Genomic DNA, 16,854 nt, shown 5'->3' with positions numbered 1-16,854 from the left:
ATTGATCTGTAGCGTTTTCGCAATGGAAGGAGCTGGAAGAGCTGGTGGCCAGGATGTGGAGGATAGGATCCTGCCTGCTTTGGACCTAGTTCGCGTTGCGTGTAAGTCCTCAAAAATGGGTAGAGTGGTGCCGGTAATTCGTTCAGCTGTTTTGATTGTCCGTCGCAGTTGGAGTTTGTCCTTTTTTGTGGTGGCCCCAAACCAGACTGTGATGGAAGTGCACAGTACTGATTGGATGACTGTTGTTTAGAACTGTCTCAGCAGCTCATGTGTCAGGCCACGGTTCTTCAGAAGATGTAGAAATACATCCTTTGCTGGGCTTTTTTGAGGATGGAGTTGATGTTACTCTCCCACTTCAGGTCCTTTGAGACTGTAATTCCTAAGAACTTGAGAGTCTTCACAGTTGACACTAGACATTTGGACAGCGTCAGGGGCATTATGACAATCGCATAAAGTTCCATCTTATAGACCCTCAGCAGAAGGATCATGAAATCTTCTAAAATAGTGATTCCCAACAAGTGTGCCGTGTCACATTAGTGCGCTGTGAGTGCTCTTCGGGTGTGCTGTGGGAAAGGATAAATTTTTACATAATTTCTCAAAAGATTTATTTCCAAATTATATGGTATCTTTATTCATCAGATTATGCCAGTGAGGCATGGTGAAAGACAGAACAAATGCATGCTCTTCTATAAGATGCCAGGAAGTAAATACAGTAATTATTATGTTCCTTGGCTGCATAAAGATTGGAAATCACTGCTGTAAAACATTCTGGTAGACTGTTAGACTGACCTTGGATTTAAGAAATCAGTTTACCAAAAACTGCACTGGACATTGGACCCCAACTCATGACTGGCTGTGGATATTTCACACTGGACCACAAGCATCGCCTGCCTTCCTCCAAAACCCTTGGACGTTGATTCCCAAATGAAAGGCACCCGTTAATTTCATGGGAAAAGAGGACCTTGGACCAACGGCTGACTCTTTCTACGTTTGCTCAGAAGTCGCTTTACCCCAGGAACCCGACAGTTGTTGCCCATCTCCCGTAGGTATCTGCATGTGGTGGTTTTTGAAAGTGTGACTCCTGCCTTATTCTACTATTTCTGGTAGATTATTGAATCTTCTGTTTGACAATCCCTTGAAGACCACAATTGTCTCTTTTGCTGGTGCCCCATTTTGTACTTGGATATGAGCGTTTATCTGAGATGTTATGCTGTGGCTACCCCTAATGGGACAAGCCGAAAAAAAACGTACTTACTAGACTTTCTATTGTTGTGTTTGGTCACGGCACTCTGGGAACAGACAGTCTCTTTGGGTATGAATTTATGTGGTTTCCTCATCCTCTGGCGGATATCAATTATAGCCCTCGGGCCTGTTGTCAAGTCTGCGATCTTCCAGATTGAATTAAGACAATTGAAGCAATTTAATGACAGGGCAGGTGCTTTGAGTTTAGTGGACTGTCTGACATGGTTTAACACATTTACGGCTTGCAAAATTTGGGCTAATTTCTTCACAGAATTCTATTTGTTGAATTCCTGACTTTGTAAGTTTTATGAGTTGGAAGCCGGACTTATGTAAAAACAAACATTTGAAATGTTTCAAATTATGGTCACTGAATCTATAATCTATGAAACGTCAACTTTTAGAAAACTATGAAAATTTATACTTTTCCATGATATTGAACTTTTTTTGGAAAGGGTCTGTCTGTATTTGCCTTTCCCGTATTTCTCTCATTTTGCTTCATCTTTCTTTCAACACTTCAGGTGGACTCAATGGATAATTTCACATCCTCCAACACTACGTCGCGAGAAGACGATCAAAAGTCCCACCTCAAAACCCGCTCACGTTCACCCTCCATGGCCAGTGATATGGAGCCCATAGTGGTGAGACAGCTCCACATTCACTCAGTTTGAGCTTTGGGGTATGTCAGCAGAAAGGCATCCTCTGCTGTAGCTGCATGTTTCATAATATTTTGTAATGTCTCCACTTGTAATGTTGTAGACCAGATTTAGGTAGGTCACCATGTTTGCCATACCAAATAAATGTGGGAAAGTGTTCGGCTCACAATGGTGACACTGTCGGACAGGTTTGACCTTGTGAATTGTCACTAACACAATTATTGAGAAATGCAAGATACAACAGTTCAATGTTTAGTCAGACAAAATGGAGGCTGCTAGGTTGTCGGTGTGTTGAATGTATTTTGTGAATAGGCTTTCACGAAATGAAATCTTAAATATTTGCCTTTTGTGAGTAAAATAGCTGGTCTAACTATCCTGCTCATCATTCTTCTCTCATGACTTTGTTTCTGTGCATCTCATTCTGCAGTTGATAGATCATTCACATCGTACAGTCCAGACCCCTACTATGCGCTCAGGAGGGTATGGCAGTATTGGTCGCTCCTCCCCTAAGGTTTGCCATTTTCTTTTACTAATGGTCACAGTTACAGTCAAGTTCAATATTTCATTCTATCTTACCTTCCTCTACTTTTCGTTTTTTTGTAATAAAGCCAAAAGCACATCAGTTTGTCGTGAAGTCATTCAGCACACCAACTAAATGTAACCAGTGCACTTCCCTCATGGTGGGACTCATACGCCAAGGTTGCACTTGTGAAGGTAAGACCTCTGGGGAAGAAAGTATATTTCATGGGATTTACAGTAACTGTTAACACTTGTTACCAAGCCACAGCCTCACCCAATATATTAGATGCAGCTCTAGCCAATGAGATCCAACACAATAAAAGTATTTTGCCTCTAAAATTGATCATAAATTACATCATGTAAAACAAATGATAATTCTCAGTTTTTAGATGTTTATTCTTTTTTGCAGTGTAGTAGAACTGTGCTGCAGCATGCTGAGATTTGTGTCTAAAATACATAACACAAGGAGACTTTTCAGCACGGGGGAGCGCTCAGACCGTCACACCGGCTTCAGAAATTATTCAGTCATCAATGTGAATATGCATGAAATGTATTGGACAGAGAAAAATAAGCTAACTAGTTACAACAAAGAAGGGAATGAGGGTTTGTTTTCATACTTTATCTGAACCATATGTTAACATAAACTTTAAAATCAATTGAAAAGTAACACTAAATACTAACCACAATAAGGAGACATTTATTATTTTAAAATGGTTGGGTGAACGCAGCAACTCATCGTCCTTGCAAATGGAGATTGTGGATTATGATAAAGCAGCACCCACAGAGCTGGAGTAGGTTGGGTAAGGTGACATTAGGGTGTGTTATGTTCTTGTATGTGTCAGTTCATACTAAAAGTATACCGTAATGCTATACTTGTGAAAACTCAGTAAGGACAGAGTGATGATGAATCAGATCAACCAATGATCAGCTGTTTACGCCACTCAAGCTATATAGCTTGCATGGAACCACAAAGTGACCTGGTACTACAAGTTCTTACAGAACATGTTTGGCAGTAGACGTTTCAATCAGTGAATAAAACCTTGATGGGGCAAGTTGCTCCTTAGAAGTGGAAAAGGGGCTTAAACATCACAAAAGAGTAATTTCCGTCACACCTCTAACTTGTCTTATGTTCTCTCCTCTTCTAGTGTGCAACTTCTCGTGCCATGTAACATGTGCAGACAAGGCTCCAGCAGTATGTCCCGTTCCACAGGATCAGACCAAAGGCCCACTTGGCATTGACCCTCAGAGGGGTATTGGTACTGCATATGAAGGGCATGTCAGGGTGAGTGATAGTAAATACCCCTTTAAAGTATGTTTTATGTTAATGTTACAATAACATTCTTTGTGGGTTATAGGTGCCTAAACCAACGGGAGTAAAGAAGGGCTGGCAGAGGGCAATGGCAGTGGTGTGCGACTTCAAACTGTTTCTCTATGAGCTAGGGGAAGGAAAGACAACACAGCAGAGTGTAATTGTGAGCCAAGTCATAGATATGAGGTAAGAAAGTTTTTGTGCTGGTCATGTACCACCAAACACAAGATGCTAAGGATCTCAAAATGATTTTGCCATAGTTGTGTTTTCTTAATTTCAATAGCACTGACAGTAGTCAACATTCATAAGGAAAGAAACCAAGCTTGTTCATCGCAACCATTTTCAAGAAACAGCACGTCTCAAAATAAACATTAATCAATTTAGTGTGCAGTAAAGATTTTACAAGCTCTTTACACCCCTCTGAAATATAATTCTAAAATAGTTAAGTAGTACTATAACGTGAGTGTCATGGCGGGTCTATCAATATTGTAGTGAGTGATGTGGAGTTTTTATATTGATAGACTATTTTCTTAAATGCAAGCCAAAGTGCCACCTACTTTAAAGCTTTAATATTAATTTTAAATGTTGATTTAGAACTGTGCATGATACTTTTCTATTGTCAGTAAAAGCCATACTTTTTATATGAATTAATATGCCTATATCTCCAATAGTTTTTTGAAGTCTTGTTTAAAATCCTGAGTTGTCTTATTTTCAACTCTGAAAGATGAATCGGAACCATACATGAGGAAACCAACTAGTATTTGCAGTGACGCAGATGTACAAATTGATCATTAAATAAATCGGAGTGCAAACATGATTTATATATATATATATATATATATATATATATATATATATATATATATATATAAAACAGCAAATATGATGCTGCTGCATGTTTGACCTCATCTTTGCTCTGTTTCATCCAGGGACGAGGAATTCTCAGTCAGCTCTGTTTTGGCCTCTGATGTCATCCACGCCAGCCGCAAAGACATCCCCTGTATATTCAGAGTGGGTAGTTCTCATCTATATTCATCTTTTGTTTTACAACAAAGCAACTAAGCCATATCAGATTCAATTATCCTTCCTTCCTCTTTCCCAATAAGCGGATATGGCTTTGGAGAAAAGAGCTACCATCTATAATGATTCTGATACAATTTAATGTTTGGCTTCTTCACTGTTGGGATTTGTAGCATTAACAACAAAAATCAAATAAAACACATGTTCATCCCATGTCTGTCTATTCTCTACAGGTAACAGCGTCCCAGCTCTCTCCCACTAGCAGCCATAAGCCATCTATCTTGATTCTAGCTGACAGTGACCAGGAGAGAAACAAGTGGGTGGGTCTTCTCAATGAGCTTCATCGCATCCTCAAGAAGAACAAGCTCAAGGAGCGCTTTGTCTACGTTCCCAAGGAGGCTTACGATAGCACGCTGCCACTCATTAAGACAGCACAGTCTGCTGCTATCATTGGTGAGAATTCAACACGTGCAAGACAGCCACACCCCTTATGTAATGTTTCATAGCCAAGCCATCGTGACCTGTGTTGACCCCGACTAGATTTGTAGACAAGCAATTCGATTAAGAGTTGGCATTCACCACATCAACGATCTCAAAAAGCCATTTTTCTCCATTGCTCTCAGATCATGAACGTGTTGCCCTGGGCAATGAAGAAGGCCTCTTTGTCATTCATGTCACCAAAGATGGTAAGGGCTGCTACTTCTTCTTTCGCTCTATGACCCTTCTAACACTGCATCTGTCCTCAGAAATCATTCGGGTGGGCGACAATAAGAAGGTGCACCACATCGACCTGATCCCACAGGAGCAGCTGCTGGCTGTCATCTCGGGAAGGAACCGCCACGTTCGACTTTTTCCTTCGCAGGCCCTGGATGGCCGTGAGATCGACTCGTACAAGCTTGGCGAGACAAAAGGCTGTCAGACCATCGTCTCTGGGCCTGTCCGAAACGGCTCTCTCACTTGTCTCTGTGTGGCCATGAAGAGGCAAATCATGTGTTATGAGGTTTGTAAAAACCTACACATCACTTAATTCCTGATGTAATGTTAAATTTTTGCTTATTCAATGCACTCTCCTTGCATTTCAGGTGAACAAGAGCAAAGCCCGCCACCGTCGGCTGCGTGAGCTGCAGGCTCCAGGTCTTGTCCAATGGATGGGTCTGCTAAATGAGCGACTCTATGTGGGTTACCAGTCTGGCTTCACCCGCTACAGGTACTCGATCAGGTGACCCTATGAGAATTTAGAGTTCTTTTTTTAATGACTGGCTCAAAACATCCTGTGATCACCTCCACAGTGTCCACGGAGACGTTTCTCCAATTAGCCTGCTCCACTCTGAGGATCACACCCTCGCGTTTATCCCTCAGCAGAACCTTGATGCCCTTTGTGCTGTGGAGATTTCAAGCAAGGAGTTATTGCTGTGCTTCAGTGCCATCGGCGTGTATGTGGACTCTCAGGGTCGCAGGTCACGCCAGCAGGAGCTCATGTGGCCTGCTGTGCCAAACAGCGCCTGTAAGCCTTCTCCAAGTTCTAGTGGACATTTATGCAGGTCTAACACAAATGGATAACATTGTAAAAACATTTTTGTCCTCTCTTCAGGCTACAATGCCCCTTACCTTTCAGTGTATAGTGAGAATGCAATTGATGTGTTTGATGTCAATACCATGGAGTGGATTCAGACCATCCCGCTAAAGAAGGTCTGTTGGTTTGCTGTTTAACTGTCAAAATCTGAAACAATGTCCTATATTTGTGCTATATGGTTCAAGTAACACAATTCTGCTTCATTTCTGCTCCCATATTACAATACATTCAGGGATGAGAATTTTCCGCCGATCAGCGGACTTCTGACTTTTTCAGACCAAAATGACCATTCTCAAGATAAGCGCAAATCTGTTGAGAAAATTTCAGGGGGGTAGGGTATCGTGCGCCTGCCTCTCGGTGGTGGGCTCCGAGCTGCAAGTTCAGCTTAGTGCTAGCACAAGCACGACTATCATAGGCCGTTGTAACTTGCTCGGTTGTGTAAATATTTTCATTTTGCGACGTAAACTTGTTTGCGGCAGATTACTCAATTGAACAACAGAGTTATACAGTATAACGATCCAATCATGTTCGTGGTTAATCGAGTTTCACCATTGCCATTACATGAGTTCTCGGTTCTCAGAAATCGCTGTGTAACTTGTTAGTTAGCCAAGTAATGGCGCGTGGGACTTAGCGTGAACTGAGCGACGGTGTGTTCCAAGTTTTACAATGGTGAAAGTGTTCGAAAAAAAGGATGAAGAACGAGCGAGGGCAATTGACAAGGATGCTGGAATCAAAAACTGTTTTAGATGGGCATGGCTGGAAAATATCAGTGACATATGTAAATAATTGTATATAAGCTATTCATTGAAATACTAAAAACTTTGAATTGATTAAATTCCTGAAGAGAAATATGGATAAAGCAGCCTTCAGCACATATGCGGTAAGGTAATTTTTATTCATATTGTTCTAAAAACTTGTGCTTCATCTCTACACTATATTAATTCTATGAATAACTGACTGCATATCAAAAAGAAAATATAATGGTGTATCCATATTAAAAAATGAAAGAGATTGAAAATTAATTCTGAAGTTTGGCAAATGGTGAAACTCTTATATTTAATGTGCTTCAAATAAGTACAATAATTCAAGCATTGAAGAAATGAAACTGATATTTCAATTATTGCTGTATTGGTAGAGCACCAAACACAAATACAGTTAAATTAAGTGTTGAAATTAATGGTTTTGGGGCTAACAAATTGCTAAAATCGCTTAGCTTCCGTGGGCTTCGCCCCCTTGGGCCACGACGGGGCGCTGCCCCTACACCCCACTGAGGGCCTTCGGCGCCCACACCACCGGCTACTTTTCAGACTTTTTTCTCATTTGGCATTCTCATCCCTGTACATGTCATGGCAGCATAAAAAGCGTAAATCTGGTAAAAATGAGCCTTCTTCCAAATATGAAACTGATGCCAACCCACCAATGCAATTTCAGTCTGTTTATAATATATATACCGTATATATAAAAATGTTGTACAACAATGAAAACATTGTTAAACATAATATAAATATGATATATTTTACATCATAGGCATGTTTTATCATTAAGAAAAATACAGGAATCACTGATGGCAGCCAGTGGCGTAACCATTTCAAACAATGGGGTAGGAGTCAGTCCAGGCGAATATGATATAAAAGATATGTTTGAAAAATGTTGATAGTTGGATTTTGGGCACCTGCAGGTGGTTTAATGTGTTCAGTGAAATGTACATTGCGGAAGAAAAACGTATGTAAATCTGAGTTGTGATTATGGCAGGATTGGGCCTTTAAAGCCAGTTAACGAAAATCCAGCCTTTGTCTCCCTCTTGTGAAAGAAAAAGAGTTGGTCCATCACTGAACTGTTGCATTTATTTCAAGAAAATGAAAAAGTGCTTGTATTTCATCGGACAAATGAAAAATAATGACGTGACAGTTTTTACGTGTGTGACTACAGGTACGACCTTTGAATGTTGATGGCTCTCTGAACCTACTGGGACTGGAAACGGTGCGACTCATCTACTTTAGAAACAAAACAGCTGGTTTGTGCAATTTCACTTTATTCATCACACAACATAAAATGATCAATTTTAGTGACAAAACTGTTCATCTGCTTAATACTCATCTCACATTTTGAAATATACCCGTCGTTTGGCTGTTGTAACAGCTTGCATGTTTTTCGAGCGCCAGATCCAGATGTTTGATGCAGCACTGATCATGTCATCAAGCTATTGTGTGTGTGTCTAGTGCTTTGCAATCACTGATGTAAACATGCCCATGGCTTTGTTGTGATCTTCCAGAGGGCGACGAGCTGGTCGTCCCGGAGACGTCAGACAACAGCAGGAAGCAGATGGTACGCAGCATGAACAATAAGAGGCGCTTCTCCTTCAGGGTGCCAGAGGAAGAGCGACTTCAACAGAGGAGGTACTTCATCAGGCATAAATCCTACATTCTGAATATGATCATTCTCAGTTTTTATTCACAGTCAGGTATTGAAATAACCCAATCTACAGTGGTACCTCGGTTTTCGAACGTCTTGGTTTTCATACAAATCGTTTTTTTAACGAAAATTGAGATTTTTTTTTTGCTTTGGGTTTCGAATGAAAATTGGTATTCGAACACCCGACCTGCTGACCCACGACGATTTGTTATTGTGCTTTCGAACGCACCCCCGAAAAAAACAGACAAGACGTAACGACCGCGGTGCAACCTGTTGACTCACACATTCCTCTGCTCGCGGACGTTTCCCAGTATTGTAGCGACTTTTTTTTCTTCAAATCGAGCAACATTAACGCCCGATCATGGCTCCAAAGAAGGCAAGTGGAACTGCTGGTGCTGAAAAAAGTAAAGTGGTGCGTAAAACTGTCGACTTCAAGAAGGATTTGATAGCCGAGCGTGAATCTGGTGTGCGTTTGAGTTATCGAAGAAGTATGCCATGGTAAAAATGAGAATCAGCACAATTCTGAAACACAAGGATGCTCTCAAAGCAAGTGATGTTGCTAAAGGAGCAACCGTGTCGACCATGCAGAGGCCACAGATCTTGGAGGAAGTCGAAAAGTTGCTTCTTATTTTCGTGAACGAGCAGCATTTAGCTGGGGATAGTGTTGGGGAGGAAAGGAGGAGATGTCGTCTGAGGCTGAAGGATGTCTCAAATGCCGTTATTAAAGCTATCTGTGCTAAATGGTATGACAGCCATAATTTTGTAGAACTTCATCACCCGAATAAAGCTGAATGTTGCAGAGCACTGCAAAATTTTGATGACATGAGCCACTTCAGAAAAGTGGTTAAAAGATGGCAGAAACAAACCAGCCTAGCATACTCTACTAGGCTAAAGCATATTTTTTAAACTAAAAATAAATATATTTCTTAAAGGATTTAATTATATAAAGTATTTAAACTATACATGTATTTTTACTATGCAGTTTATTATCAGGAAAAGCTAAAAAAATCGCTTTAAAAAATTTTTTTTAGGCTTGGAACGCATTATTTCATTTTCCATTCATTGTAATGGGAAAAGGTGCTTTGGTTTTCAAACGTTTTGGTTTTCAACCAGCCTTCTGGAAAGGATTGTGTTCGAGAACCAAGGCACAACTGTAGTTGTTGACCTAGACACTTAATAGTACATCACAAATCTGTGTTGGTACCAACTAGATGTTGACCCCCATATTCACAAGTGATTTTATGGCTGCAGAGAAATGCTGCGGGATCCAGAAATGAGGAACAAGCTGATCTCCAACCCTACAAACTTTAACCACGTTGCTCACATGGGACCAGGAGACGGGATCCAGATCCTCAAAGACCTGCCCATGGTATGTAGTCATGCTAAAATAACGATGCAAATACTTGATTAACATTCACACACACGCACACACCATAATAGTAGAGGAGGCTGAGTAGTTGTCTGAGCTCAGGAGTTTTGTGTCACTTTACAGCCATAGTTTTCTTAAATATGTTGGTTGAATTGTATATGGTGGATATACGGTACCACCAGAAAGTATTCACACCTTCACATTTTCATAACATTTTGCTATGTTTACAGATGTATTCTAAAGCTGATTTGAGTATCATCTAAAAAAATCTACATGAAGTATATTTCCTATAATCCTGACAAAGTAAAAATATTTTCAGACAGCTGTGGAAATGTAAATAGTAAATATTTAAACATAATTGGTTTATAAGTATTCACATCCTTGTCTTAATATTTTGTTGAAGCACCTTTGGAGGCAATCACAGCCACAAGTCTTCTTGGTTATGTCTCGATTTGCACACCTGTTTTGGGGCATTTTCTTCAATTCTTCTCTACAGATGCTCTTGTGGTCAGTCAGGTTGGATGAAAGTGTCAGACAGGCATTTTTAGGTCTTTCGAGAGATGTTCAATTGGATTCAAGTCCGGCTGTGCCACACAAGGGTGCTACTCCTGAAGCCACTCCTTTGTCTTGGCTTTGTGCTGTGGGTCATTGTTGGGTCGGAAGGTGAATCAAGGCCCTTCTCTGAGTTCCAGAACACTGGAGCAGTTTCTCTTGAAGAATTTCTCAATATTTGGAAGCTTTCATCTTGGCATCTATGCAAACTAGTCTCCCAGTTCTTGTAGCACGAAAAACAGCCCCAGAGTATGATGCTGCCGCCACCATATATCACAGTAGCAATGGTGTTTTTTGTTTTTTTAAAGCCAGGTGGTAAACAGTGCCTCATCTCCATACACAACACTTCCTATTCAGACCAAAAAGTTCCTTTTTGGTTTCATCAGACCAGAGAATTTTGTTTCTGGTCTGAGATTCCTTATGGTGGATTTAGGCCAATGTGCATTTTAGTGGGAACTGACTTCTCTTTGCCCATTTTACCAGGTCCAATTAGTGGAGTGTGTTAGCAATGGGTAACCATTTGGATGATGTGCTTATGCCAGCAAGGAAACAATGGAGCGCCGTCTTGGTCACCAATGCTCATAATGTGTTACTCCAAAATGTCAGCATAACGAGCATAGTAACAAGTTACTTTTCATAGTTAAGTAGTCAGGCTACAGTTAATTCTTCAAAACAACAATAGTTACTTTTGAGTCACTTGTGGGGGGGCACGCGTGCGTCGCCACGACTGCTGTGGAGAAAGCATAAGAAAGACCGTAAATAGGAGGCCAGTTTGCGAGAACGCGGCTTTATGTGCGTGCGAACTGCCACACCTGAATCAAGCAACGAGATGGATGATAGGCTGACGACTTTTTATGTATTTATTTTTTTGGGCACGCCGTCAGGTGATCGACCAGAGAACCATGAACAAAGCCTAAACATCTGATTGTCATCCTTGGTGGTGCCATTTATTTATTTATTTATTTTGAAGATGCATATAAAGTTCCTGCTTGTGCTTTGTCCCATTCCACCGTTAATTCGTGTCAGAAGCACGTGTTTTCAGTAAGTTGGTTGTGCTTCAAATCAGCTGCTACTAATCTTGAATTCGGACACAATTGAGTGTTCCAACAGTATAGTGATTTAAAACAACCATCCGAGCTGGTTTTGGAATGGGTAAAGCAAGCTTGAATTAAGCTTTTGAATTGGCATTCCCAAAGCTCTGACCAGTATGCACTAGGAATGCATAATACTTTCAAACTTGTTTCTTCGGGTGTTAGCAAAGTTTTACATTTGCATATCTGTGTCATTAGTTTGTGTATCTGTGGGTTAATTTAGAATGTCCGCAATCAAGAGAGCCGCGCAGGCTTCAGCGGTTCAGTCAGCATCCCTTCCATCACCAAGAACAGGGCCGAGCCGGGCCGCTCCATGAGCGCCAGCAGCGGGCTGGGCATTCGTGAGTGGCCGACGTCATCCCTGCCTCGCCGCGCCCTCGGGCGTACTCCTTACTCCTTCTGACTTGTTTGTGGTCGTCGCAGGCTCGTCCTCCCAGAACGGCAGCGCCCTGCGTCGGGAGCTGTCGGGCGGGAGCTACGGATCCAAGCGTCAGGCCATGACGTCGCCCTCTGAGAGCTCGCTGTCCTCAGGTGGGGGGATGGACTGCGGGGACGCGCCTCTCTCCCAGTTTGACAGAGAGGTCAGTATGTACCACTTCTATAGATAGAACTAATTAGGGGAAATGGTCACTGATAGTCGAGCCAACAAGATGATTGTGTCTCCGCATGTGATCATAGTTCTTGTATATTCCTCATCCGCCACAAAGATCCCAGCAGGCGCTTTACACCTCTTCCCTTGTTCCAACCCATTTTTTTTAGCAGCATCCACCTAGGAGACTCTTTCCGGCCTTGCCTTCCCTGTGGTGTTGCGTTGGCTGGGTTTTAGCTTTCCATAGTGTGACTTCTTGTTCTGTGAAAGGAAAGTCTTTCATGTCACGTCACGCCTCCATGACCGCATTGCATTGGACCGTAAGCGCTGTAGTTGTTTGGCTATGGGTGACTTCTGACTCCCATCTAAACGAGCCCACCCTCTTCCTCCTACCTTCTCCCAGTCTCCAACTTCACTGCCACTGCAGGAAGTCGCCCGCTCCCATTTCGCTACATTTCCCTCCTCCCTTGCCCCCTCATCCCGCTCGCTCCCACCCCAGCATGGTGTCTGTGGGTGCGGCGCTCAGTCTGAACTCTCCTCTGCAGTGGCAGGCAGTTTCGCCGTCGGAGAAGACACCCGATCTGAAAAGGGCTTTAAGGACCTTGCTTAGTAAGATGAAGGTAATGTCAACAACTGCAACAACGTGCACCCGACACACAAGCGAAAGCACCCCAAAATGTGTGTGTGTGCGTGTGCATGTGTTTGTGTGCGTGTGTGTCAGCATACCAGCACACATCCTCACAGTGATGACTGTGTGCAAAGTCCACTAACGCACCCACGTGCCACTTGGTGGCAACAATGCTTCATCACATCTTTCGCCAGAGCATTTCAGCTTGACTGCCCCCGCAGGTCGCACTACACCCCCCCCCCACACACACACACACACACACACACACACTTCCCCCTGCCGCTCTCACTGCCCACTCAGCCAATTAGAGCATGTCTGCTTCCACTCAACTAACTTAGAGTCCAATCAAGACAGTGCACTTCTGGAGTTTGACGTTCATTCTCTGTCCACTTTCCACCTTCTTTGATATGGTGGAAGCCCATTGAATTGCTCTGCTTGTAGTTGTAGGTGGCTGGCATACGGTGATGAACCAGGATACATTTTTTGTAGTAATTAATACTTCGGCCAACTCCTGGCAACATGTTTGGGTAGACCATCTTAAAACTCTTGAAGATGCATTTACAGTGCAGTCATTGTATTTGAACATGAATAAAAACATTGATAAATCAGTTTTGTAAAGGACAATTTCTCTTGACATTTCGGATATTTCACATTTTATTTATGCAACACAACTTATATTTGACCAAACAATTGAATGTAATACCAAGGAACAGATGAGGTCATAGAGAATCATATTATAACCAGAATGTATGCGTCAATGTCAGGTTCCAATAATATTTGCACAATTTTAACATGTCCATTGATGTTTAATGTATGGGAAATAAATTTATCAAGACTGAAGACAGAGAGATTATGAAGCCAGTGTACAGTCCGGTGGGTTCCTGAGATGAGCAGTATTTACAGTAGCTCATGTGGTCTTTCGATATCAGGGTCCTGGGTTTACGACAGATCCCATTCCGACGACGCTTGCGTAACGTGACTCAGAACAGTCAGATGATAAAGCCAGAAACAGGTCTTCATCGCTAATGCTGTAGTTACGTCTTTATTACAGTATAGTGAAACACTTTTTTTTTTTTTTGTTTGGTTTTTTTTTTTTTTTTTTTTGTTCAGACTAGGCAAAATCTGCAGATAATTGACAGCCAATTCTTTACCTACCTCCTCCTTGAATGTGTTATGAGGCGTTACTTGGTTGATGTTCAGTCAGATTCAAGTCTGGACTGTGACTGGTCCACAGGGACACCTTGATAGCCGAAGTTGTCCTGAAGTCACTCATTTGATATCTTGGCCGTGTGCTTCTGGTCCTGAACTTTTCTTTGACTTTGCACATAGTTTGTCAGATGTGCACTCACACCTTCTATCGAAGATGTTTGTACTTTTCCCACTCAAGTCCAGTCAAGTGGATTCGCTTCAGCTCAATTTTGAGGGAAGGGAAAGGCTGTGAACCTAATTTGTATTTTTTTGTAGATTTGAAAAAATCTAAAAGAAAAACAAGCAACGACGACTCAATTTATGTTCATATATTAAGAGAATGATCAAATAAGAAGGAATGATTACTTTGCTAGTTTTTGTCCTCCATTTCCTGCCATCATCTGTGATGACCGCTCTCCATGTGCAATCAAGGGGATGCAAGAGAATCTAAATTAATATTGTTGGAAATGCAGTATTGTTTTGAGTTCAAAACCTTTTTTTTTTTTACTTTGTCTTGCAGGACTCTGACTCCCCGCGTCACTCGACGGCCTCCAACAGTTCCACCTTCAGCAGCCCCCCAAGTCCGGCCTCACCTCACAAGACCAAGTCTTTGTCCTTGGAGAGCACTGACCGCATGGGCTGGGACACATGAGCCGGCTGGCCTGCCCGCCCACACCAGCCCACCAACCCAGCGACAGCACACGACTCCCAATCTTCGTATTCGCCCCCACCCCCAACCCCCAAAAAAACCCCGCCTATGCCCACACAACCATACCTCCCTCCTTTCCTCAGTGCGGAACCACACAGGTGTTTTTTTGGAGGGAGAAGTGGTGTCCGGATCAAACACCCCCTTCTCTTTTTAGCGTCGGCCGACCCAACCCTACCTGCCACATTCAGATGCAAAGATGGGGGGGGGGATAAAAAATTGTACTTGTACATAGGAGCCTTTTGGGTATTAGGGGGACAATATTTTAATTTATTTATCAATACTTAAAGTAGAAGCATTAGGTTTGCTTGGTGGCCTGAAGCAGACGGGACAACCCCCCACCACCCCCACAACCGAGCTGCAGACTTCGCGAACACTAAACTTCCCACTCATAACAGTAGCGACTTTATGATCCGTTTTCATTCCGAAATACAACGAGACATCACTCATCCTCATTGGTCCGGTGTAACGGACATTCCAACCACCACAGTAATGTACATAGCTTCAAAGTAGAGAGTAATATATGATAAGGAAATACTATCAAGAACTACACGGGGAAATATACTTTTATTTTCCTTATTTTATTCTCAAGTGATTTGGGGTTTTATTCATTCAATCCATTTTAAAACTTTTCTTTTATCAATTGAGTTGTAATTTTCCTTTTTTTTAATGATCCTCCCCCCCCCCTGCTCTGCATTTGGATTTGCATTTGAGTGAAAATTTGGATGAATATGCGTACACATTGAGGTGATGTTAATGCAGCCAAATGCAGTTGCAAGGTTCGTGAATTTTGCTTTGGTAATCAAGAAAAGGTAGCATAAAAAAAGAGGGCAACAATTGCCTTTGCTTCTATTGAACAATGTTGTTTTGATCATCTGCTCATGTACGAGAAAAAAAAATGTGGTGGAAAAATGAATGTCAACACTGAGGGACTGAACGCTTTATTGTTTAATAACTTATGCCTATCCCCCCCCCCTCCCCAACAACCCAATCTGCTTCTCATTGCTCTATTATCTTTTGTTTATTGTACTGGTGGATGCAAACACTATCCTTAAACGTGACACTACCACGTGAATATTGAACTGAAATATTCACTCCATTACTTCTGATGTGCTATTGTCACTGTTCATATGTACGGTTGTCAGGGAAACAACAATTACATTGTGTTCATTCCTCTGCATTAAGCTTTTTGAAAACACTATTCCACACGTGTGTGTGTGTGTGTGTGTGTGTGTGTGTTCTTTTTAGTTGAGTTACTAACAAAGGCGAATTGATTCTGGTCGAAACCATCTCCTGAGCTCCTGGTATGTGGAATGTATTATTTCAGAAAGAAGTGGACCGTTATTATAGGCCAGCCATTGTTATAAAGTTGAAATCAAATGATCCCAATGCAAAGAGAGACTAACTCAGGAAAAGGTTGGAAGCAATACAATGATTGATGGCAGGAGTGGATGAAAACGGTTTTACGGCTGCTGTGGTGAGAAAAATCGGGGGGAGAAATCAATTGCCTTTGCATTTCAGTGAGATCTTATCTACAATATCTTCTATATTTTGCTCTTTCATATCATAATACACTTTGGTTGCATTCTAGGATTACTTTGTAATAATTTGTACAGTTTTGCATGGTATAGATGTAATCATTTTTTTTCTTTTGGATTTGCTTTTTTCTTTTTTTTTTTTTTTTTTTAACGGTTTGGGTGTTTTACTGAGGATAACCCACTACAGGTGATGTAGATTCTTTTTGCACAAAAATATTTAAGGTGTAAGGTAAAAAAAAATGTATGAAACTGGCTGCCACTCTTACGTGGACGACTCATATTAACCTGACTCCGATGTATTTCAATAAAGCGGAGGGCTGTTACAAATACAATGTGTGGGTCATTTGTGTAATAAAGTAAACGGGATTTTTTTTCCCCATTTATTTAAAAAAAAATGTAAAAAAAAAAAAATTAACAGGAGTGTGTACATTTAAGCACAGCTTTTAGCAACCAGGGAAAAGAATG

The 16,854-nt window shown here is 41.6% G+C and overlaps 1 protein-coding gene across 4 annotated transcripts in view; it reads left to right on the top strand.

Annotated features, from left to right (window-relative positions):
* The window catches only part of cdc42bpab (CDC42 binding protein kinase alpha (DMPK-like) b), a 107,509-nt gene extending 91,667 nt beyond the window's left edge, over nt 1–15,842 (top strand). For 2 of the 4 annotated variants that reach the window (XM_061811420.1, XM_061811419.1), the window contains 19 exons: nt 1,761–1,880; nt 2,323–2,406; nt 2,504–2,609; nt 3,560–3,696; nt 3,770–3,909; nt 4,653–4,734; nt 4,977–5,196; nt 5,367–5,429; nt 5,490–5,743; nt 5,826–5,950; nt 6,033–6,247; nt 6,335–6,432; nt 8,246–8,330; nt 8,589–8,712; nt 9,980–10,097; nt 11,964–12,081; nt 12,164–12,321; nt 12,875–12,949; nt 14,666–15,842. In XM_061811420.1, coding sequence (XP_061667404.1) covers nt 1,761–1,880; nt 2,323–2,406; nt 2,504–2,609; nt 3,560–3,696; nt 3,770–3,909; nt 4,653–4,734; nt 4,977–5,196; nt 5,367–5,429; nt 5,490–5,743; nt 5,826–5,950; nt 6,033–6,247; nt 6,335–6,432; nt 8,246–8,330; nt 8,589–8,712; nt 9,980–10,097; nt 11,964–12,081; nt 12,164–12,321; nt 12,875–12,949; nt 14,666–14,797 — 2,454 coding nt within the window. In that variant the 3' untranslated portion in view covers nt 14,798–15,842. The remainder of the gene's footprint in view (nt 1–1,760; nt 1,881–2,322; nt 2,407–2,503; nt 2,610–3,559; nt 3,697–3,769; nt 3,910–4,652; nt 4,735–4,976; nt 5,197–5,366; nt 5,430–5,489; nt 5,744–5,825; nt 5,951–6,032; nt 6,248–6,334; nt 6,433–8,245; nt 8,331–8,588; nt 8,713–9,979; nt 10,098–11,963; nt 12,082–12,163; nt 12,322–12,874; nt 12,950–14,665) is intronic. The other 2 variants (XM_061811421.1, XM_061811422.1) reach the window with 2 other exon arrangements.
* Nucleotides 15,843–16,854: the final 1,012 nt, after the last annotated feature.

Source organism: Syngnathoides biaculeatus, chromosome 23, assembly GCF_019802595.1.
Source record: "Syngnathoides biaculeatus isolate LvHL_M chromosome 23, ASM1980259v1, whole genome shotgun sequence".
In the NCBI taxonomy this organism is placed as follows: domain Eukaryota; kingdom Metazoa; phylum Chordata; class Actinopteri; order Syngnathiformes; family Syngnathidae; genus Syngnathoides; species Syngnathoides biaculeatus.
The sequence above is the reverse complement of the archived record's forward strand: the minus strand, read 5'-3'. Positions and strand labels throughout refer to the sequence as shown.